Here is a 22999-nt window from a genome sequence, read left to right on the forward strand (position 1 = left end):
GCTTTCGGAGCGCTGCTCCTTCGTCAGATGGAGTGGGAGATGTGCTCACAAACAGGGCATACAGAGACACAAACTCAATTTACAGAACAATGATTGGAATGCTAATCAAGCTAATCAATGCTAATACAGCTAATCAAGTCTTAAAGGTACAGACAATGTGAGTGGAGAGAGGGTTAAGCACAGGTTAAAGAGATGTCTCCAGCCAGGACAGTTAGTGAGATTTTGCAAGTCCAGGCAAGCTGTGGGGTTACAGACAGTGTGACATGAACCCAAGATCCCGGTTGAGGCCGTCCTCATGTGTGCGGAATTTGGCTATCAGTTTCTGCTCAGCGACCCTGCGGTGTCGTGTGTCGTGAAGGCCGCCTTGGAGAACGCTTACCTGAAGATCAGAGGCTGAATGCCCGTGACCGCTGAAGTGCTCCCCAACAGGAAGAGAACAGTCTTGCCTGGTGATTGTCGAGCGGTGTTCATTCATCCGTCTGCGTGGTTTCCCCAATGTACCATGCCTCGGGACATCCTTTCTTGCAGCGTATCAGGTAGACAACGTTGGCCGAGTTGCAAGAGTAGATACCGTGTACCTGGTGGATGGTGTTCTCACGTGAGATGATAGCATCCGTGTCGATGATCCGGCACGTCTTGCAGAGGTTGCTGTGGCAGGGTTGTGTGGTGTCTTGGTCACTGTTCTCCTGAAGGCTGGGTAGTTTGCTGCGGACAATGGTCTGTTTGAGGTTGTGCGGTTGTTTGAAGGCAAGAAGTGGGGGTGTGGGGGTGGCCTTGGCGAGATGTTCGTCTTCATCAATGACATGTTGAAGGCTCTGGAGGAGATGTCGTAGCTTCTCCGCTCCAGTGAAGTACTGGACGACGAAGGGTGCTCTGTCCACCGTGCCCGTGTTTGTCTTCTGAGGAGGTCGGTGCGGTTTTTCGCTGTGGCACGTCGGAACTGTCGATCGATGAGTCGAGCGCCATATCCTGTTCTTATGAGGGCATCTTTCAGCGTCTGGAGGTGTCTGTTGCGATCCTCCTCATCCGAGCAGATCCTGTGTATTCGGAGGGCTTGTCCGTAGGGGATGGCTTCTTTAACGTGTTGTGGGTGGAAGCTGGAGAAGTGGAGCATCGTGAGGTTATCCGTGGGCTTGCGGTACAGTGAGGTGCTGAGGTGACCGTCCTTAATGGAGATGCATGTGTCCAAGAATGCAACCGATTCCGGAGAGTAAAGGACTACTACAGACCATTGTCCGCAGCAAACTACCCAGCCTTCAGGAGAACAGTGACCACGTCACCACACAACCCTGCCACAGCAACCTCTGCAAGACGTGCCGGATCATCGACACGGATGCCATCATCTCACGTGAGAACACCATCTACCAGGTACACGGTATCTACTCTTGCAACTCGGCCAACGTTGTCTACCTGATACGCTGCAGGAAAGGATGTCCCAAGGCATGGCACATTGGGGAAACCATGCAGACGCTACGACAACGGATGAATGAACACCGCTCGACAATCACCAGGCAAGACTGTTCTCTTCCTGTTGGGGAGCACTTCAGCAGTCACGGGCATTCAGCCTCTGATCTTCGGGTAAGCGTTCTCCAAGGTGGCCTTCACGACACACGACAGCGCAGAGTCGCTGAGCAGAAACTGATAGCCAAGTTCTGCACACATGAGGACGGCCTCAACCGGGATCTTGGGTTCATGTCACACTATCTGTAACCCCCACAACTTGCCTGGACTTGCAAAATCTCACTCGCTGTCCTGTCTGGAGACAATACACATCTCTTTAACCTGTGCTTAACCCTCTCTCCACTCACATTGTCTGTACCTTTAAGACTTGATTCGCTGTACAGGATGGAGTTAGATATAGAATGAAGTTCCCTCTGGATTCTCATTGAAACTTACAGAATACGGAAAGAACCAGATTGAATGGACGTGGGGAAGATGTTTCCATTAGTAGGTGAGACTCAAGGTTGGATATGGAATAAACCTCCCTCTACACTGTCCCCATCAAACGCTCCCAGGACAGGTACAGCATGGGGTTAGATACAGAGTAAAGCTCCCTCTACACTGTCCCCATCAAACACTCCCAGGACAGGTACAGCACGGGGTTAGATACAGAGTAAAGCTCCCGCTGCACTGTCCCCATCAAACACTCCCAGGACAGGTACAGCATGGGGTTAGATACAGAGTAAAGCTCCCTCTACACTGTCCCCATCAAACACTCCCAGGACAGGTATAGCACGGGGTTAGATACAGAGTAAAGCTCCCTCTACACTGTCCCCATCAAACACTCCCAGGACAGGTACAGCACAGGGTTAGATACAGAGTAAAGCTCCCTCTTCACTGTCCCCATCAAACACTCCCAGGACAGGTACAGCACGGGGTTCGATACAGAGTGGAGCCCCCCTGCACTCTTATTGAAACTTGCAGAATACTGAAAGGCCTGGATAGAGTGGACGTGGGGAAGGTGTTACCATTAATAGGCATGACTCGGTTCCGAGGGCACAGGCTCAGAATAAAGGGATGATCCTTTAGAACCGAGATGAGGAGCAATTTCTACAGCCAGAGGGTGGTGAATCTGTGGAACTCATTTCCATAGAAGGTTGTGGAGGCCACGTCATTGAATGTATTTCAGACAGAGATAGATCTTGATTGGCAAGGGGATGAAAGATTGTGGGGGAAAAGGCAAGAGAATCAGATTGAAAAACTTATCAGTCATGATTGAATGGTGGAGCAGACATGATGGGCCGAATGGTATAATATATGTTACTATACCTTTTAATCCTATGATCTACACTGTCCCATTCAAACATGCCCAGGACAGGTACAGCACGGGGTTAGATACAGAGTAAAGCTCCCTCTACTCTGTCCCCCATTAAACACACCCAGGACAGGTACAGCATGGGGTTACATACAGAGTATAAAGCTCCCTACTCTATCCATATCAATCACTCCCAGGATATGTACAACACGGGGTTAATACAGAGTAAAGCTCCCTCTGTACTGTCCCCATCAACAATTGCCAGGACAGGTACAGCACAGGGTTACATATAGAGTAAAGCTCGCACTACACTGTGCCCATCAAACACTCCCAGGACAGGTACAGCACAGTGTTAAGTATAGAGTAAAGTTCACTCTACACTATCCCTTATTAAACACTTCCAGGGCAGGTACAGCACCGGATTAGATACACAGTAAAGCTCCCTCTACACTGTCCCTATCAAACACTCCCAGGTTATCACACAGCACTGGTTTCAACACAGTGCAAAGCTCCCTCCACACTGTCACCCTTCAACCACTCCCAGGACAGATACAGCACGGGGTTAGATACAGAATATAGCTCCTTCTGAACTATCCCTCTTTAAACATACCTTGGACAGAAACAGCACAGGGTTAGATACAGAATAAATCTCCCTCTACATTGTCCCCAACAAACACTTCCAGGAGAGGTACAGTTCAGCGTTAGATACAGAGTAAATCACCCTCTACACTGTCCTCACCAAACTCTCCCAGGACAGGTACAGCACGGGGTTAGATACAGAGTGAAACTCCCTCTGCAATCTCATTGGAACTTACAGAATACTGATAGGCCTGGATAGAGTGGACATGGGGAAGGTGTTTCCATTAATAGGCGAGACTGGAATCCAAGGACACAGCCTCAGAATAAAAGGATGACCCTTTAGAACTGAGATGAGGAGGAATTTCTACAGCCAGAGGCTGCTGAATCTATGGAATTCATTGCCACAAAAAGCTGTGGAGCCAACGTCATCTTATCTTCATCCGAAGATCAGAGGCCAGTTCATTGAGCATATTTAAGACAGAGATAGATAGGATCTTGACTGGCAAGGAGATCAAAGATTTTGGGGAAAAGGCAATTTGGCCTCTGATCTTCGGGTAAATGTTCTCCAAGGCGGCCTTCACGACACATGACAAGGCAGAGTCGCTGAGCAGAAACTGACAGCCAAGTTCCGCACACATGAGGACGGCCTCAACTGGGATCGTGGGTTCATGTCACACTATCTGTAACCCCCACGACTTGCGTGGGCTTGCAAAATCTCACTAACTGTCCTGGCTGGAGACAATACACATCTTTTTAACCTGTGTTTAACGCTCTCTCCACTCACATTGTCTGTACCTTTAAGATTTGATTATCTATAAAGATTCGCATTCCAACCATTATTTTGTAATTTGCGTTTGTGTCTTTATATGCCCTGTTTGTGAACAGAACTCCCACTTACCTGACGAAGGAGCAGCGCTCCGAAAGCCAGTGGCTTTTGCTACCAAATAAACCTGTTGGACTTTAACCTGGTGTTGTGAGACTTCTTACTGTGTTTACCCCAGTCCAACGCCGGCATCTCCACATCATTCAAACACTCCCAGGACAAGTAAAGCGCAGTGTTAGATACAGAGTGATGCTCCCTCGACATGATCCCTCATTATACACACCCAGGGCAGGTACAGCATTGGGTTAGATACAAAGTACACCACCCTTTACATTCTCGACATGAAACACTCCCTGAACAGGCTCAGAACACGGTTAGATACTGAATAAAGCTCCCTCTACAATGACCAAGTCAAACACACCCAGGACTGGTACTGCACGAGATTAGATATAGAGTAAACCACCCACTACACTGTGCCCATCAAACACAGTAAGAAGTCTAACCACACCAGGTTCAAGTCCAACAGGTTTATTTCGTAGCAAAAGCCACACTTCCCAGGACAGTTATAGCACGGTGTTAGGTACAGAGTAAGCTCCCTCTAACCTATTTCTATTAAACACTCCCGGGACAGGTACAGCAGGGGTTAGCTACACAAGAAGGCATCCTCTACGCTGTCCCTATCAAACACTTCCTGGAAAGGTACAGCACGGTGTTAGGTACTGAGTAAAGCTCCCGCTACACTGTACCCATCAAACACTCCCAGGACAGGTACCACACGGGGTTCGATACAGAATAAAGCTCCCTTTACACTCCCATTGTAACTTACAGAATACTGAACAGCCTGGAGAGAGCAGACATGGGGAAGGTGTTTCCATTAGGAGGCGAGACTGAAATCCGAGGGCACAGCCTCAGAATAAAGGGATGACCCTTCAGAACCGAGATGAGGAGGAATTCCTACAGCCAGAACGTGGTGAATCGATGGAATTCATTGCCACAGAAGGCTATGGAGGCAAGTTCATTGAGCATATTTAAGACAGAGATAGATTGTACCTTGACTGGCAAGGAGATCAAAGATCTTGGGGAAAAGGCAAGTGAATGAGGTTGAGAAACCTATCAACCATGATTGAATGGTGGAGTAGACTCAGTTGGCCGAATGGCCTAATTCTGTACTATAGTTTATAATGCTATGATTTACACTGTTCCATTCAAACACTTCCAGGACAGGGACAGCACGGGATTATATACTGAGTATAAATCCCTCTACTCTGTCCACACCAAACACTCCCAGGACATGTTGAGCATGGGGTTAGATACAGAGTAAAACTCCCTCGACACAATCCCTCATTAAATACACTCAGGACAGGTACAGCGTTGTGTTAGATATAAAGTAAAGCTCCCTCTACACTCCATATCAAACACTCCCAGGACAGACTCAGGGTAGGGTTAGATACAGAGTAAAGCTCCCTCTACAATGTCCCCATCAAACACTCCCAGGACAGGTACAGCACAGGGTGAGATACAGAGTAAAGCTCCCTCTACACTGTCCCCACCAAACACTCCCAGGACAGGGACAGCACGGGGTTAGATACAGAGTAAAGCTCCCTCTACACTGTCCCCATCAAGCACTCCCAGGACAGGGACAGCACGGGGTTAGATACAGAGTAAAGCTCCCTCTACACTGTCCCCATCAAACACTCGCAGGACAGGTACAGCACGGGGTTAGATACAGAGTAAAGCTCCCTCTACACTGTCCCCATCAAACACTCCCAGGACAGGTACAGCACGGGGTTAGATACAGAGTAAAGCTCCCACTACACTGTCCCCATCAAACACTCCCAGGACAGGTACAGCACGGGGTTAGATACAGAGTAAAGCTCCCCCTACACTGTCCCCATCAAACACTCGCAGGACAGGTACAGCACGGGGTTAGATACAGAGTAAAGCTCCCTCTACACTGACCCCATCAAACAAACCCAGGACAGGTACAGCACGGGGGTAGATACAGAGTAAAGCTCCCTCTACACTGTCCCCCATCAAACACTCGCAGGAAGGGCAATGTGAATAAAAGTCTTTACCCGGAGAGTGGGGGTGGGACTAGCTCTCAGGGGGGTGCTCAAGATGAACAGCGTCAATATGTTTAGCAGAGGAATGCTGGAACAAGGGGTGAGGGAGAAAGGAATAACAGATTTGTTAATGAAGTGAGCTGAAGGGGATGAGTGTTTGTATGGAGCAAAAGCACCAGCACAGAGGGGACAGGCCCTGTCCCCAGGCCTGGCTGTGTGCTGAAAATCTCATTGTGGTTCCAGCTCTGAGGCTGCTGAAATCCAACCGACCAATTTCTCGGAGGCAATAACTGAACCCCAACCTTCAGTCACCCCCTCCACCCACTTCTGGGCAAAGGATTATCCCCTTTTTTCCCAATTCTGGCCCTGCGTCTGTACAAGGACAAACCTCTCAGAATTGCAATGTCATCTTCTATCTCCACGTTGATCTCTGATGCCTCCTCCTGAACGGTGTCTGTCTCAGCTGAGGTCATCTGACCCTCGGAGGTTTCCCACCTGTAACAGGATGCACACCAGATCCTCTGAGACCCCATTACACACACTTACCCCACCCATATTGTCGGAGGGACACTACTGAGGGTGTGCCGCACTGTCAGAGGGTCAGTGCTGAGGGAGTGCCGCACTGTCAGAGGGTCAGTGCTGAGGGAGTGCCGCACTGTCAGAGGGTCAGTAGTGAGGGAGTGCCGCACTGTCAGAGGGTCAGTACTGAGGGAGTGCCGCACTGTCAGAGGGTCAGTAGTGAGGGAGTGCCGCACTGTCAGAGGGTCAGTAGTGAGGGAGTGCCGCACTGTCAGAGGGTCAGTAGTGAGGGGGTGCAGCACTGTCAGAGGGTCAGTACTGAGGGAGTGCCGCACTGTCAGAGGGTCAGTACTGAGGGAGTGCCGCACTGTCAGAGGGTCAGTACTGAGGGAGTGCCGCACTGTCAGAGGGTCAGTACTGAGGGAGTGCCGCACTGTCAGAGGGTCAGTACTGAGGGAGTGCCGCACTGTCAGAGGGTCAGTACTGAGGGAGTGCCGCACTGTCAGAGGGTCAGTACTGAGGGAGTGCAGCACTGTCAGAGGGTCAGTACTGAGGGAGTGCCGCACTGTCAGAGGGCCAGTACTGAGGGAGTGCCGCACTGTCAGAGGGTCAGTACTGAGGGAGTGTCGCACTGTCAGAGGGTCAGTGCTGAGGGAGTGCAGCACTGTCAGAGGGTCAGTACTGAGGGAGTGCCGCACTGTCAGAGGGTCAGTAGTGAGGGAGTGCCGCACTGTCAGAGGGTCAGTACTGAGGGAGCGCTGCACTGTCAGAGGGTCAGTGCTGAGGGAGTGCTGCACTGTCAGAGGGTCAGTACTGAGGGAGCGCTGCACTGTCAGAGGGTCAGTACTGAGGGAGCGCTGCACTGTCAGAGGGTCAGTGCTGAGGGAGTGCCGCACTGTCAGAGGGTCAGTACTGAGGGAGCGCTGCACTGTCAGAGGGTCAGTGCTGAGGGAGCGCTGCACTGTCAGAGGGTCAGTGCTGAGGGAGCGCTGCACTGTCAGAGGGTCAGTGCTGAGGGAGCGCTGCACTGTACCTGGGTATGTCGCGAATCGACTGCGGGACCAGTTCAGCTGGAGTCCAGGAATCCTTGGGAAAGGGAAAATCGAGGAGGAGGATGAAAAGAGGGAAAGCGGTCAAAACACATTTGACTGACAACTCTGTTAATACAGCTCATATTCTCCACACTTCAAATCTAGCCTGTTACACAGGAACAGGAGGAGGCCATTCAGCCCCTCACTCGAACCTGTTATACAGGAACAGGAAGAGGCCATTCAGCCCTTCACTCGAACCTGTTATACAGGAACAGGAGGAGGCCATTCAGCCCCTCGCTCGAACCTGTTATACAGGAACAGGAGGAGGCCATTCAGCCCCTCACTCGAACCTGTTATACAGGACAAGGAGAAGGCTATTCAGCCCCTCATTTGCGTCTGTACACAGGAACCGGAGGAGGCCATTCAGCCCCTCACTCGAACCTGTTACACAGGAAAAGGAGGTGGCCATTCAGCCCATAATTTGAGCCTGTTACATAGGAACAGGGATGGCCATTCAGCCCCTCATTTGAGGCTCTTACAGAGGAACAGGAGGAGGCCATTCAGCCCCTCACTCGAGCCTGTTACACAGGAACAGGAGGAGGCCATTCAGCCCCTCTTGAGCCTCTTTCACCATGTGAGAGAAAGGAATACAGAGAAAAATATATAGAGACAGAGAGAACAAGGAGAAAGAGAGAGACAGACAGAGAGACCAAGAGAGAGACAATTACAGACACACTGATCTCCCTCTCACCCGGCTCTGAGAATACTGTCTCTTACCGGATCACTGAAGAGAACTCCCAGAGACACCACGGCAGTAAACAACATCTCTTTCTGTAACAGGGACTCATTGATATGAACTTTAATATCCTGAAAGAGAAAGACAAAGAGATAAGTGGGAGAGAGACATACCGAGAAAGAGAGAGACACTGAGAGAGAGAAACTTCAAGACTGAGAGAGAGAGAGAGAGAGACTGAGACCAAGAGAGAGAGAGAGACCGAGAGAGAGAGAGAGCGAGAGAGAGAAAGAGGCCGAGACAGAAGAGCGAGAGAGACCGAGACAGGCAGACGGAGAGAGACCGAGACAGACAGACAGAGAGAGACCGAGATAGACAGACACAGAGAGACCGAGACAGACAGACGGAGAGAGACCCAGACAGACAGACAGAGAGAGACTGAGACAGACAGACAGAGAGAGACCGAGACAGACAGACAGAGAGAGTCCGAGACAGACAGACGGAGAGAGACCCAGACAGACAGAGAGAGACCGAGACAGACAGACAGAGAGAGACCGAGACAGACAGACAGAGAGAGACCGAGACAGACAGATGGGGAGAGATGACAGATGGTCAAAGAGACAGACAGAGAGTCAGAGAGACAGACAGCGGTTCCACGTATCTCTGAGACAAGCGGATATCTCTGCTCAGACTCAAGCTCTTGCCCAACAACAGGACAAATATCAGGGAAAATGTTGAAAGTCCCGTGTTGGTCAGAGGAGGGTCAAGGGTCACGCTGGGGAATGGAGCCAGGCTGAGGGTTAGATAGCGGTCAGGGTTGGGTCGGGGGTCTGATAGGGGTCAGGGTTGGGTCGGGAGCCAATAAGGGTCAGGGTTGGGTCGGGAGCCAATAAGGGTCAGGGTTGGGTCGGGGGTCTGATAGGGGTCAGGGTTGGGTCGGGGGTCTGATAGGGGTCAGGGTTGGGTCGGGAGCCAATAAGGGTCAGGGTTGGGTCGGGGGTCGATAGGGGTCAGGGTTGGGTCGGGAGCCAATAAGGGTCAGGGTTGGGTCGGGGGTCTGATAGGGGTCAGGAGTGGATCGAGAGTTGGACAGAGGTTGGGGCCAGGGGGCCAGATAGGGGTCAGGGTTGGGGCCAGGGGGCCAGATAGGGGTCAGGGTTGGGTCAAGGGTCAGACAGGGGTCAGGGTCAGGTCAAGGGTCACAGTTTTTATCTTCCCCTGCAGTACAAGGCGGCAGCTCACCAGCACCTTCTCAAAGGGCAATGAGGGATGGGGAATAAATGCTGGACCCAGCCAGCAATGGCCACATCCTGTGAGTGAATTAAAGATGGAGGGAGGTTGACCCACCTCTCTGGGCAGGATCACGTCTGTCTCTCCGGCCGGGAGCTTCGATCGGTAAAATTCCAGGTTCTGTCGGACGGAGCTATCCTTGGGTCGGAAGAGGAGGAAGGTTCTGGAACACTCCACAGCTTTCTCATAATTCCCAACTGTCCATGTGGGAAAGCACAGAGCGTCAATGACTGGAGGCCGACACGGCCTGACCCCATCCAACTCCGAACCCTCCCGGCATCTGAACCCTCCCCTTTGACCCCCTCATCAGATCCCAGACCTCTGATACATTGGCCAGACCCACTTGCGAATGCCTTACTCCCCCTCGACCTCTGACCCCTCCACCCTTTGAACCCAGCTCATTCCAATGTCTGAACCTCGATTGTCTTGCCTGACACCCAAACCCATCACGTGGCCCCCAATATCTCTGTACAACTCCTGAAGTCCCAGCATGACCCCTGAACCTATTTTACAGCCCCTGATCTCATTGTCTGAACCTCAAACCCACTGGACACTTTCAAACCCACTGTATGAAACCTTAAACACATTGTGTGACCCACTCCCCTCCCAAACCCACCATGTGACCCTTGATCTCTCTGTACGACCCTTGAACCCACTGTCAGGGCAGCTGAATCCCCCCCCAAATGCCTGCACGAGCCTCCAAGGCGACCTTGCGACATCTGAACCCACTGAACAATTCTGAATCCACTGTATGATTTCAGAACCCACCGCATGATTCCCCCCTTCTCCCCGAACCCACTGTATGACCTCTGACCCACTGTATTTCCCCCAAACCCTCCATATGACCCCTGAGGACACTGTATGTGCCCCAAACCCGCACTCCCACACCCAACCCCCTGACACTGCCGCCTCCCTTCGCCAACCACCCCACGCCCCCTCCCCCCGCCCCCCCCCCCCCCCCCCGCACGGGAACCCGGATGCACTCGGCTGCACCGATGGTTATCTGCTCGACCCCCGAACTTTGACCCACCTTTGTGATAGGCAGACTGAAGCAAGTAGAAGTGGGAGGGGAGGAAATCCTCGACGGCCGTGGCACTGCCCGGTTTGGTGGCCAGCTCCCTGACGCAGTCCTGCTTACAGCCCAACACCTGGACGTAGTGGTCTGGGGAGGAGACGGGAGTTAGACCAGCCGACTCGCAGCCCCATCCCTTTCCTGACCCCACTCTCCCAGAAACCCTCACTCACTGACCTTCCCCTAACTGGATTAAGGAAAGAAACCAGCAAGCAACAGAGAAAGAGGCCTCCTGGCCCATCACCCCCATCCTGGCCCCTTTGCTAGATCAGCTCAAACAAAGAGTCACACTGACTGCCAATGATAACTCTTGTTTTCTCCTGCTCCATTCTTCCGGCATTTTCTGCTTCTCACCCCACTGCCAACTAACCCCTTCACCGATTCTCTTCAATGCCTCCCCCTCCGTCACTGGGAACACTCCTCAGATACAAAAGGGGCGGCACGGTAGCACAGTGGTTAGCACTGCTGCTTCACAGCTCCAGGGACCTGGGTTCGATTCCCGGCTTGGGTCACTGTCTGTGTGGAGTTTGCACATTCTCCTCGTGTCTGCGTGGGTTTCCTCCGGGTGCTCCGGTTTCCTCCCACAGTCCAAAGATGTGTGGGTTAGGTTGATTGGCCAGGTTAAAATTGCCCTCAGTGTCCTGGGATGTGTAGATTAGAGAGATTAGTGGGTAAAATATGTAGGGATATGGGGGTAGGGCCTGGGTGGGATTGTGGTCGGTGCAGACTCGATGGGCCGAATGGCCTCTTTCTGCACTGTAGGGTTTCTATGATTTCTATGACTTTCTCCTTCTCGACTCCCATCCAAACCTCACCCACATCCCACCGCACCCCGCTCCTGGCAGCACGGTTTTGAACACCTCGATGAAATCTCTCCCCGACCTTCTCTGCTCAGAGACCAACACTCCCAGCTTTTCTCCTGAACTCACTTATCCGCTGTGACAATTCCCATGGATATTCTCCCTGGACTGCCTCCAAAAGGGACTCACACCTTTCCAAAACGCAGAGCTCGGAATCCTCCAGATTGCCAAAGCAGTCCGTGTCTAAATGCAGCAAGACCTGGACAATGTCATCAATCATCTCCTTTCCATCATGCAGTCAGAAATGGGAATGTTCGCCGATGATTGCACAATGTTCAGCACCATTCCCAACTCCTCAGATACTGACGCAGTCCATGTCCAAATGCAGCAAGACCTGGACGATATCCAGGCTTGGGCTGACAAGTGGCAAATAACATTTACTGAAGCCCCCTCCCCACTATCAACATCCTGGGGTTATCATTGACCCAAAACTAAACTGGGACCCAGCCAGTTAGAGAGAATCTAACCATCTCCCCCTTGACCTTCAATGGCATTCCCATTGCTAAATCGCCAAACTATCAACATCTTGGGTGTTACCACTGACCAGAAACTGAACTGGGACCCAGCCATATAAATACTGTGGCTACACGGGCAGGTCAGAGGCGGGGAAACTTGGAGAGTAACTCAACTCCTGACTCACCCCAAAACCTGTCCACCAGTCAGGAGTGCGATGCCACATATTAAATTGATCTTTTTCTACAACCGAGCTATGACTGTAACACTATATTCTGCATCCTCTCCTTTCCTTCTCCCCTATGTATTCTATGTTTTGTTTATATAGCGCGCAAGAAACAAGATTTTTCACTGTATCCCAATACATGTGACAGTAATAAATCAAATCAAAACACACTCTTTGTGTCCATATGTCCCGATTGATTAAATCAATTAGCTGGTTTTATTCATCATTCTGTCTTGAATACGGGTGGCACGTTGGCACAGTGATTTGCACTGCTGCCTCACAGCACCAGGGACCCGCATTCAATTCTGGCCTTGGGTGACTGTCTTTGTGGAGTTGGCACGTTCTCCCTGTGTTTGTGTAGTTTTTCTCTGGGTGATCCGGTTTCCTCCCACAGCCCAAGGATGTGCAGGTGAGGTGGATTGGCCATGTTAAATTGCTCCTGAATGTCGGGAAGATTAGCAGGGTAAATACATTCGGTTATGGGGTTAGGACCTGGGTGGGATTGTGGTCGGTGCAGGCTCGATGGGCCAAATGGCCTCCTTCTGCACTGTAGGAATTCTATAATTCTAAGAATTCATTCAAAATGAATGTCCATAAATAAATATCATTCAAAATAAACAGTGATGTCTTAAGGAGTGTACATATTACAGAGAAGGAGGTGCTGGAAGTCTTAAAGCGCATCAAGGTTGATAAATTCCCCGGGACCTGATGAACGGTAGCACAGTGGTTAGCACTGCTACTTCACAGCACCAGGGACCTGGGTTCGATTCCCGGCTTGGGTCACTGTCTGTGTGGAGTTTGCACATTCTCCTCGTGTCTGCGTGGGTTTCCTCCGGGTGCTCCGGTTTCCTCCCACAGTCCAAAGATGTGTGGGTTAGGTTGATTGGCCATGCTAAAAATTGCCCCTTAGAGTCCTGAGAGGCGTAGGTTAGAGGGATTAGCGGATAAATGTGTAGGGATGTGGGAGTAGGGTCTGGGTGGGATTGCCGGTGCAGACTCGATGGGCCGAATGGCCTCTTTCTGCACTGTAGGGATTCTATGAAAAATCTATGAAAAGTGTATCCCAGGACATTGTGAAGCTAGGGAGGAATTTGCAGGTCCCCTAGCAGAGATTTTCAATCATCAACAGCCACAGGTGAGGTGCTTGAAGAAGTGCCTTTGTTTAAGAAGGGTTGCAGGGAAAAGCCTGGGAACTACAGGCCAGTGAGCCTCACATCTGTAGTGGGTAAGTTGTCAGAAGGTATTCTGAGAGACAGGATCTACAGGCATTAAGAGAGGCAAGGACTGATTAGGGACAGTCAGCATGGCTTTGTGAATGGAAAATCATGTCTCACGAGTTTTTTGAAGGGGTAACCAAGAAGGTAGATAAGGCCAGTGCAATTGATGTTGTCTCCATGGACTTTAGCAAGGCGTTTGACAAGGTACCACATGGTAGGTTGTTGCATGAGGTTAAATCTCATGGGATCCAGGATGAGGTAGCCAAATTGGATACAAAATTGGATTGATGACAGAAGGCAGAGGGTGGTTGGAGAGGGTTGTTTTTCAAACTGGAGGCCTGTGACCAGCGGTGTGCCTCAGGGATTGGTGCTGGGTCCAATAACAATTGTCATTGTTATTAAATGACAATTTTTAATATAAATTGTCATTTATATGAATGATTTGGATGAGAATTTAGTAGCCATGGTTAATAAGTTTGCAAATGACACCAAGATTGGCTGCATAGTGGACAGTGAAGAAGGTTATCGAGGATTGCAACAGGATCTTGATCAATTGGGCCAGTGGACTGACGAATGGCAGATGGTGTTTACTTTAAATAAATGCGAGATGATGCATTTTGGTAGATCGAACCAAGGCAGGACTTACTCAGTTAATGGTAGGGCGTTGGGGAGAGTTACAGAACAAAGAGATCTAGGGGTACAGGTTCATAGCTCCTTGAAAGCGGAGTCACAGGTGGACAGAGTGGTGAAGAAGACATTCAGCATGCTTGGTTTCATTGGTCAGAACATTGAATACAGGAGTTGAGGCATCTTGTTGAAGTTATATAAGACATTGGTAAGGCCACACCTGGAATACTGAGTACAGTTCTGGTCAACCTATTATAGAAAGGATATATTAAACTAGAAAGAGTGCAGAAAAGATTTACTAGGATGCCACCGGGACTTGATGGTTTGAGTTACAAGGAGAGGCTGGAGAGACTGGGACTTTATTCCATGGACATTGGGAGGCTTAGGAGTGATCTTACAGAGGTCTATAAAATAATGAGGGGCATAGATAAATGAGGTAGATATTCAACATCTTTTTCCCAAAGGTAGGGGATTCTAAAACTGGAGGCATAGGTTTAAGGTGAGAGAGGAGAGATACAAAAAGGACCAGAGGAGCATTGTTTTTTCCACACACAGGGGGGTGAGTGTCTGAAGTAAGCTGCCAGAGCTAGTAGTAGAGGTGGGTACAATTACATGGGTAAGATGGATATAGAGGGATATGGGTCAAACGTGGGCAATTGGGACTAGCTTAATGGTAAAAATTGGGTAGCATGGACAAGTTGGGCGAAAGGGCCTCTTTCCATGCTGTAAACCTCTATGTGGCAGCGGGGTGGGGATCAGAACAATAGGTCAATAAGCATGGAGGCTGGAGACGAGGTTGGGGCCAAGACAAGGCTATCTAAGAGGAAGAGCATTCTGGGGGAGGATGACCTCAGTGGGCCTGGAGGTCTGGAGTGTATCTGCTTCAATGCAAGGAGTGTTACGGGCAAGACAGACGAGCTTAGAGCCTTAATGCTTGCGCGGAACTTGGATGTGGTTGCAGTGATGGAGACTTGGTTAAAAGAAGGACAGGACTGGCAGCTGAATATTCCAGGGTACAAGTGTTTTAGGTGAGACAGAGGAGGGGTGAGGAGAGGTGGGGGAGTAGCAATGCTGATTAGGGAGCATATTACAGCGGTACAGAGGGTGGACAATATGGAAGGGTCAGGTAACGAGTCACAGTGGGTGGAGCTCAGAAACAGGAAGGGCGCAGTCACTATGCTGGGGGTATACTACAGGCCTCCCAACAGCCCACGGGAAGTTGAGGAACGGATATGTAAGGAGATCCTGGACAGGTGCAGAAAAAGTACGGTTGTTGTAGTGGGAGACTTTAATTTCCCTCACATAGACTGGAAATCGCTTCGGGCTGGGGGTCCGGACGGGGAAGAATTTATAAAATGTGTACAGGAAGGTTCTTTGGAACAATATGTTGACAGTCCAACGAGAGATGGGGCTATACTGGACCGAGTACTGGGGAATGAGCCCGGTCAGGTCTTCAAAGTTGCAGTAGGGGAACATGTGGCAAATAGTGACCACAATTCTGTAAACTTTAGGCTGAGGGAGCTCGGTCTTTTCTCCTTGGAGAGATGTAGGATGAGAGGAGACCGAATAGAGGTATATAAGATGTTGAGAGGCATAGATCGGGTGGACTCTCAGAGGCTTTTTCCCAGGGTGGAAATGGCTGCTACGAGAGGACACAGGTTTAAGGTGCTGGGGGGTAGGTACAGGGGAAATGTTAGGGGTAAGTTTTTCACACAGAGGGTGGTGGACGAGTGGAATCGGTTGCCGTCAGTGGTGGTGGAGGCGAACTCAATAGGGTCTTTTAAGAGACTCCTGGATGAGTACATGGAGCGTAATAGGATGGAGGGTTATAGGTAGGTCTAGAAGGTAGGGATGTGTTCGGCACAACTTGTGGGCCGAAGGGCCTGTTTGTGCTGTAGTTTTTCTATGTTCTATGTTCTAACTTTAGGATAGTAATGGAAAAAGATGAGTGTTGTCCTATGGGTAAGGTGCTGAATTGGGGGAAGGCTAACTACAGTCGGATTAGGCAGGATTTGATGGCTGTTGATTGGGAGAGGCTGTTCGAGGGTAAATCCACATCTGGCATGTGGGAGTCCTTTAAGGAGCAGTTGATAGGACTGCAGGATAGGCATGTGCCTGTAAAGAGGAAGGATAGGAAAGGTAGGATTCGAGAGCCGTGGATAACCAGGGAAATTGTGGGTCTAATCAAAAAGAAAAATGAGGCATACATGAGATCCAGGCAGCTAAAAACAGATGGAGCACTGGAGGAATACAGAGAAAGTAGAAAAGAACTCAAACAGGGACTTAGAAGGGCAAAAAGGGGTCACGAAATGTCCTTGGCAGACAGGATTAAGGAGAATCCTAAGGCATTTTACACATACGTTAGGAACAAGAGGGTTGTTAGGGAAAGAATCGGACCTCTCGGGGACAAAGGAGGGGAATTATGCTTAGAACCAAAGGAAGTAGGAGAGATCCTAAACGAATAATTTGCATCAGTATTCACAAAGGAGAGGGACATGTTGACTGGTATTGTCTCAGACAGATGTGTTGACCCGTTAGAAAAAATCTCAATTACAAGGGAGGAAGTGTTAGGTCTTTTAGGAAACATTAAGACAGACAAATCCCCAGGACCGGATGGCATCTATCCTCGACTCCTCAGGGAGGCAAGAGATGAAATTGCTGGGCCTCTAACAGAAATCTTTGTCTCTTCCCTGGACACAGGTGAGGTCCCAGAGGATTGGAGGATAGCAAATGTGGTCCCGTTATTTAAGAAGGGTAGCAAGAATAACCCGGGTAATTATAGGCCGGTGAGCTTGACGTCCGTGGTAGGCAAGTTGTTGGAGAAGATTCTTCGAGATAGGATATATGCGCATTTAGAACAGAATAATCTCATTAGCGATAGACAGCATGGTTTTGTACGAGGGAGGTCATGCCTCACAAATTTGGTTGAGTTTTTTGAGGAGGTGACAAAAACGATTACGAAGGAAGGGCCGTGGATGTCGTCTATATGGATTTTAGTAAAGCGTTTGACAAGGTCCCTCATGGCAGGCTGGTGCAAAAGGTTAAATCTCACGGGATAAAAGTGAGCTAGCTAGATGGGGGTGGCACGGTGGCACAGTGGTTAGCACTGCTGCTTCACAGCTCCAGGGACCTGGGTTTGATTCCAACTTGGGTCACTGTCTGTGTGGAGTTTGCACATTTTCCTCGTGTCTGCGTGGGTTTCCTCCGGGTGCTCCGGTTTCCTCCCACAGTCCAAAGATGGGCAGGTTAGGTTGATTGGCCATGCTAAAAATTGCCCTTAGTGTCCTGAGATGCGTAGGTTAGAGGGATTAGTGGGTAAATATGTAGGGATATGAGAGTAGGGCCTGGGTGGGATTGTGGTCGGTGCAGACTCGATGGGCCGAATGGCCTCTTTCTGAACTGTAGGGTTTCTATGATTTCTATGGGTGAAGAACTGGCTTAGCCATAGAAGACAGAGGGTAGCAGTGGAGGGGTCTTTTTCCGGTTGGAGGTCTGTGACTAGTGGTGTTCCGCAGGGCTCTGTACTGGGACCTCTGCTGTTTGTGATATACATAAATGATTTGGAGGAAGATATAGCTGGTGTGATCAGTAAGTTTGCGGACGACACGAAGATTGCTGGAGTTGCGGATAGTGATGAACATTGTCAGAGAATACAGCAGGATATAGATAGGCTGGAACATTGGGCGGAGAAATGGCAGATGGAATTTAATCCAGATAAATGCGAAGTGATGCTTTTCAGTAGATCTAATGGGAGCTATACAATAAATGGCAGAACCATCAGGAGTATAGACACACAGAGGGACCTGGGTGTACAAGTCCACAGATCCTTAAAGGTGGCAGCACAGGTGGAGAGGGTGGTGAAGAAGGCATATGGCATGCTTGCCTTTATTGGACGGGGCACAGAATATAAAAGTTGGCATATGATGTTGCAGCTGTATAGAACGCTGGTTAGGCCACATTTGGAATACTGCGCCCAGTTCTGGTCGCCGCACTACCAGAAGGACGTGGAGGCTTTGGAGAGAGTGCAGAGGAGGTTTACCAGGATGTTGCCTGGTACGGAGGGTCTTAGCTATGAGGAGAGATTGGGTAAACTGGGGTTGTTCTCCCTGGAAAGACGGAGGATGAGGGGCGACGTAATAGAGGTGTATAAAATTATGAAGGGCATAGATAGGGTGAACAGTGGGAAGCTTTTTCCCAGGTCGGAGGTGACGAACACAAGGGGTCACGGGTTCAAGGTGAGGGGGGCAAGGTTCAACACAGATGTCAGGGGAACGTATTTTACACAGAGGGTGGTGGGGGCCTGGAATGCACTGCCAAGCAAGGTGATTGAGGCGGACACGCTGGGATCGTTTAAGACTTATCTAGATAGCCACATGAACAGACTGGGAATAGAGGGATACAAAAGAATGGTCTCGTTGGGCACATGAGCGGCGCAGGCTTGGAGGGCCGAAGGGCCTGGTCCTGTGCTGTATTGTTCTTTGTTCTTTTGTTCTTTGACTGTGTTCAATAACACAGCTTCCACAACCATCTGACAGAGAGAATTCCAAAGATTGACAACCCTTCGAGTGAAGACGTTTCTCCTCATCTCCGTCTTCAAGGATTGTTCCACTTATCCTGAGAATGTGATCCCGTGTTTCCATCCAACCGTAGAATTCTATATAGTGCAGAAAGAGGCCATTCGGCTCATCGAGTCTGTACTGATTCTCCAGGACAGCATCCCAACCAAGGTCCTTCACTCTGTAACCCCGGGCATTATCCACCTAATCTGCACATCTTTGGCGTGTAGGAGGAAACAGGAGCACCCGGAGGAAACCTCCCCCACCCTCCCTCACCCCCCCTTCGCACGCAGCCTCCCCATGCAATTGCTCACCACTGATGGCTTCGTACAAGTGGCTCTGATAGTGGAGATAGGCATAGTCCGGGGACTGGTACGGACCCTCGCATTGCGCCCGACACTCCTCCAGCTCTGTCATGTACTCCTGGATCGCTCCCTCCAGTCGTGGAATGGATTCTGCAAACTGCTCGGACTGGTACAGCTTCATCCCTTCACTGTAGGACACCTGGATGAGAGAACGGGGGAGGGAGGGAGAGAGAGTGAGAGAGAGAGAGAGAGAATGCATGTGTGAGATAGAGACAGCGACAGTAAGAGTAAGACAGAACTAAGGTTACTTGGATCACTCCCTCACTTCCCTTCCTCTCTTCCCCACTCTCTCACCCTCCCCTTCTGCTCACTCCCCTCCCCTCTCTAACCCACTCCTCTCTCCCCCTCTTCCTTGCTCCTCCCACACCCACTCCTTTCTCTCCCCATTCCTCTCCCTATTCCTCGCCCCCATCCACTTTCTCCCCATTCCTCTCTGTCCACTTCCCGTCTGTCACGTGTCCTCTCCCTCTCCCCCACTCACTCCTTGTGTCTCCCATTCCGTCTCTTAAATACTATTTTCCCCTCTCTCCACCTCCCTCTATCCCTTCTCCATCATTCCCTCCTCTTCCCTCCCTCACTTCACCTTTCTCCCATCCTCTCTCTCTATTCCTTCCTCTCTTCCCTCTTCCTCTCTTTCTCTTCCCTCCCTCCCTCTTTATCACCTTCCCTCCCTCTCCCCCTCACTTCTCTCTCTGTCCACCACACTCACCCAGTGTGGTTGAGCCTCCAAGTCCCTGAAATCTTCTGGCTTCACTCCCTCCATCTTCCGGTACATCTCCAGGTTTTCCCGCATTTCCTGATGATCTGGATTCACCTCGAAGAAGGTCTGGGCGGCAGCTGCTGCTTTATCCACTTGTTTCACCTGCGGGAGAGGGAAAGAGCGCTCAGGATAGGTCTTGGATCATATCCTCCATTGCATCCCCAGGCCCTGACACCGAGAACAGGCCCCGAACCCTGACCCCGAGGACAGGTCCTGAACCCTAACCCCGAGGACAGGCCCTGAACCCTGACCCCAAGGACAGGTCCCGAACCCAGACCCTGAAGACAGGATCTGAACCCTGATCCTGAGGACAGGTCCTGAACCCTAACCCCGAGGACAGGTCCTGAACCCGGACCCTGAAGACAGGCCCCGAACCCTGACCCTGAGGACAGGTCCTGAACCCTGATCCTGAGGACAGGATCTGAACCCTGACCCTGAGGACAGGCGCCGAACTGTGACCCCAAAGACAGGCCCCGAACCTTGACCCTGTGGACAGGCCCCGAACCCTGACCTCAAGGACAGGCGCCAAACCATGACCCGAAGGACAGGCCCTGAATCCTGACCCCGAGGACAGGCCCCGAACCCTGACCTCAAGGACAGGCCCCAAACCCTGACCCCGAGGACTGGCCCAAGGCTGGGGACAGATTCTGAAGCCGGGGCTGAGGGAGATTCTGAAACCTGGGCTGAGGGAGATTCTGAAACCTGGGCTGAGGGAGATTCTGAAACCTGGGCTGAGGGAGATTCTGAAGCCGGGGCTGAGGGCCTGAATCACATCCTCCCTGAATCACATCCTCCCACTCAGAGCTTGGCCCCAGTCTCCGTTTCCACAATTGGGATCAAACAGAATGAATGTTCCTGGATTCAGGATCACAGCGAGTTAACGATCCTGGGATCCGGGTCACAAGGAGTTAACTTTCCAGATGTTGGGAAGAAGCCGTTAACATTCCTGAATCAGGAACAACATTGGAAACATTCCTGCTGCCTGGGGAATGACAGAGCTCTTTATAAATCTCTCTCTCACCCTGCACTAAGCCAGTTGGAGAGAGTTACATTCTGTCTCTCACCCTGTACTAAGCCAGTTGGAGAGAGTTAGTCTCTCTCTCTCTCCCTGTACTAAGCCAGTTGGAGAGAGTTAGTCTCTCTCTCTCTCCCTGTACTAAGCCAGTTGGAGAGAGTTAGTCTCTCTCTCCCTGTACTAAGCCAGTTGGAGAAAGTTAGTCTCTCTCTCTCACCCTGTAATAAGCCAGTTGAAGATAGTTATAGGCTGTTCTCCTCTGGAACTCTGTCTGGATCTGCTGGGTGACTCTGTGTCGGGACGGCTGACCCAGACAGGCTGTCAGACAGTGCTGCAGACAGGCAGCCCGCTGCAGGAGGCTGCCGAAGATGCCGCGGAGCTGCGGAGGGCTCTCCTGGACGCACAGGCGCTGGCAGCGGGCTCGCAGGCGGCGAAGGGCCGAATGGGCCAGCAGCGACCTCTCCAGCAGGGAGATTGCCTGGCCCCAGTGGCCCTGGTGGTATTCCCGCAGCCCCCCGGCGTACAGCAGGTCGTAGGGCTGCTGGAGCAGCGGCTCAGAACCCAGAGGCTGCCCCTCGTAGTCGAGCAGCCCGACTGCGGAATGACGCCCCCCGCAGCCGAGCAGCAGCAGCAGAAGCGCCAAAAGCTCCATTCCCGACAGCGGCTGGACACGTCCCACCCAGCACAGAGAGAGGAAGGGGAAGGACTGGGAAAAGGAAATGGGTGGGTGGGAGAAAGATGGAGAGATTGAAGTAAGATAGACAGAGAGGGAGAAAGACAGACAGATAGAAACAAACTCTCTGAGAGTGAGATTGAGAGATAGACAGACATAAGGAGAGAAACAGAGAGTGAGAAAGAGAGACAAAGTGTGAGGGACACAGGCAGAAAGAAAGTGAGAATGACTGGTTTATTAAATTAAGGAGTGTGGGATATATCAGAATGTTACACTGAGGGGTATGGAATATAGTAAGAGTTTTAACAACACCAGGTTAAAGTCCAACAGGTTTATTTGGTAGCAAGTACCATTAGCTTTCGGAGCGCTGCTCCTTCGTCAGATGGAGTGGAAATCTGCTCTCAAACAGGGCACAGAGACACAAAATCAAGTTACAGAATACTGATTAGAATGCGAATTTCTACAACCAACCAGGTCTTAAAGATACAGACAATGTGGGTGGAGGGAACATTAAACACAGGTTAAAGAGATGTGTATTGTCTCCAGACAGGACAGCCAGTGAGATTCTGCAAGTCCAGGAGACAAGCTGTGGGGGTTACTGATAGTGTGACATAAACCCAACATCCCGGTTTAGGCCGTCCTTTATATATCAGAGAGTTACAGTGAGCAGTGTGGAATATGTCAAAGTGTGACAGTGAGGGTTACAAAGAACAAAGAAACTTACAGCACAGAAACAGGCCCTTTGGCCCTCCAAGCCTGCACTGGCCATGCTGCCCGACTGAACTAAAACCCCCTACCCTTCTGGGGACCATATCCCTCTATTCCCATCCTATTCATGTATTTGTCAAGACGCACCTTAAAAGTCACTACCGTATCCGCTTCCACTACCTCCCCCGGCAATGAGTTCCAAGCACCCACCGCCCTCTGTGTAAAAAAAAAACTTGCCTCGTACATCTCTTTTAAATCTTGCCCCTCGCACCTTAAACCTGTGCCCCCTCATCATTGATTCTTCCACCTGGGAAAAAGCTTCTGACTATCCACTCTGTCCGTGCCTCTCATAATCTTGTTGACTTCTATCAGGTCGCCCCTCAACCTCCGTCGTTTCAGTGAGAACAAACCAAGTTTCTCCAACCTCTCCTCATAGCTAATGCCCTCCATACCAGGCAACATCCTGGTAAATCTTTTCTGTACCCTCTCCAAAGCCTCTACATCCTTCTGGTAGTGTGCGACCAGAATTGAACACTATATTCCAAGTGCGGCCTAACTAAGCTTCTATAAAGCTGCAACATGACTTGCCAATTTTTAAACTCAATGCCCCAGCTGATGAAGGTAAGCATGCTGAATGCCTTCTTGACTACCTTCTCCACCTGCATGGCCACCTT

General features: G+C 50.6%; 1 protein-coding gene across 1 annotated transcript in view; it reads right to left on the reverse strand.

The window, feature by feature from the left end:
• LOC144486018 (prolyl 3-hydroxylase 1-like) overlaps positions 1 to 21619 on the reverse strand; it is a gene marked incomplete at its 3' end in the record, with an annotated part of 94278 nt that extends 72659 nt beyond the window's left edge. Inside the window, exons 1-8 of the mRNA XM_078204127.1 lie at positions 21162 to 21619; positions 19879 to 20031; positions 19119 to 19308; positions 10824 to 10955; positions 9851 to 9990; positions 8548 to 8637; positions 7773 to 7825; positions 6609 to 6715 (exon numbers count right to left, since the gene is read on the reverse strand). Of these exons, the coding sequence (XP_078060253.1) occupies positions 6609 to 6715; positions 7773 to 7825; positions 8548 to 8637; positions 9851 to 9990; positions 10824 to 10955; positions 19119 to 19308; positions 19879 to 20031; positions 21162 to 21596 (1300 nt within the window). The remainder of the gene's footprint in view (positions 1 to 6608; positions 6716 to 7772; positions 7826 to 8547; positions 8638 to 9850; positions 9991 to 10823; positions 10956 to 19118; positions 19309 to 19878; positions 20032 to 21161) is intronic.
• Positions 21620 to 22999: the final 1380 nt, after the last annotated feature.

Source organism: Mustelus asterias, unplaced genomic scaffold (assembly GCF_964213995.1).
Source record: "Mustelus asterias unplaced genomic scaffold, sMusAst1.hap1.1 HAP1_SCAFFOLD_270, whole genome shotgun sequence".
Classification (NCBI taxonomy): domain Eukaryota; kingdom Metazoa; phylum Chordata; class Chondrichthyes; order Carcharhiniformes; family Triakidae; genus Mustelus; species Mustelus asterias.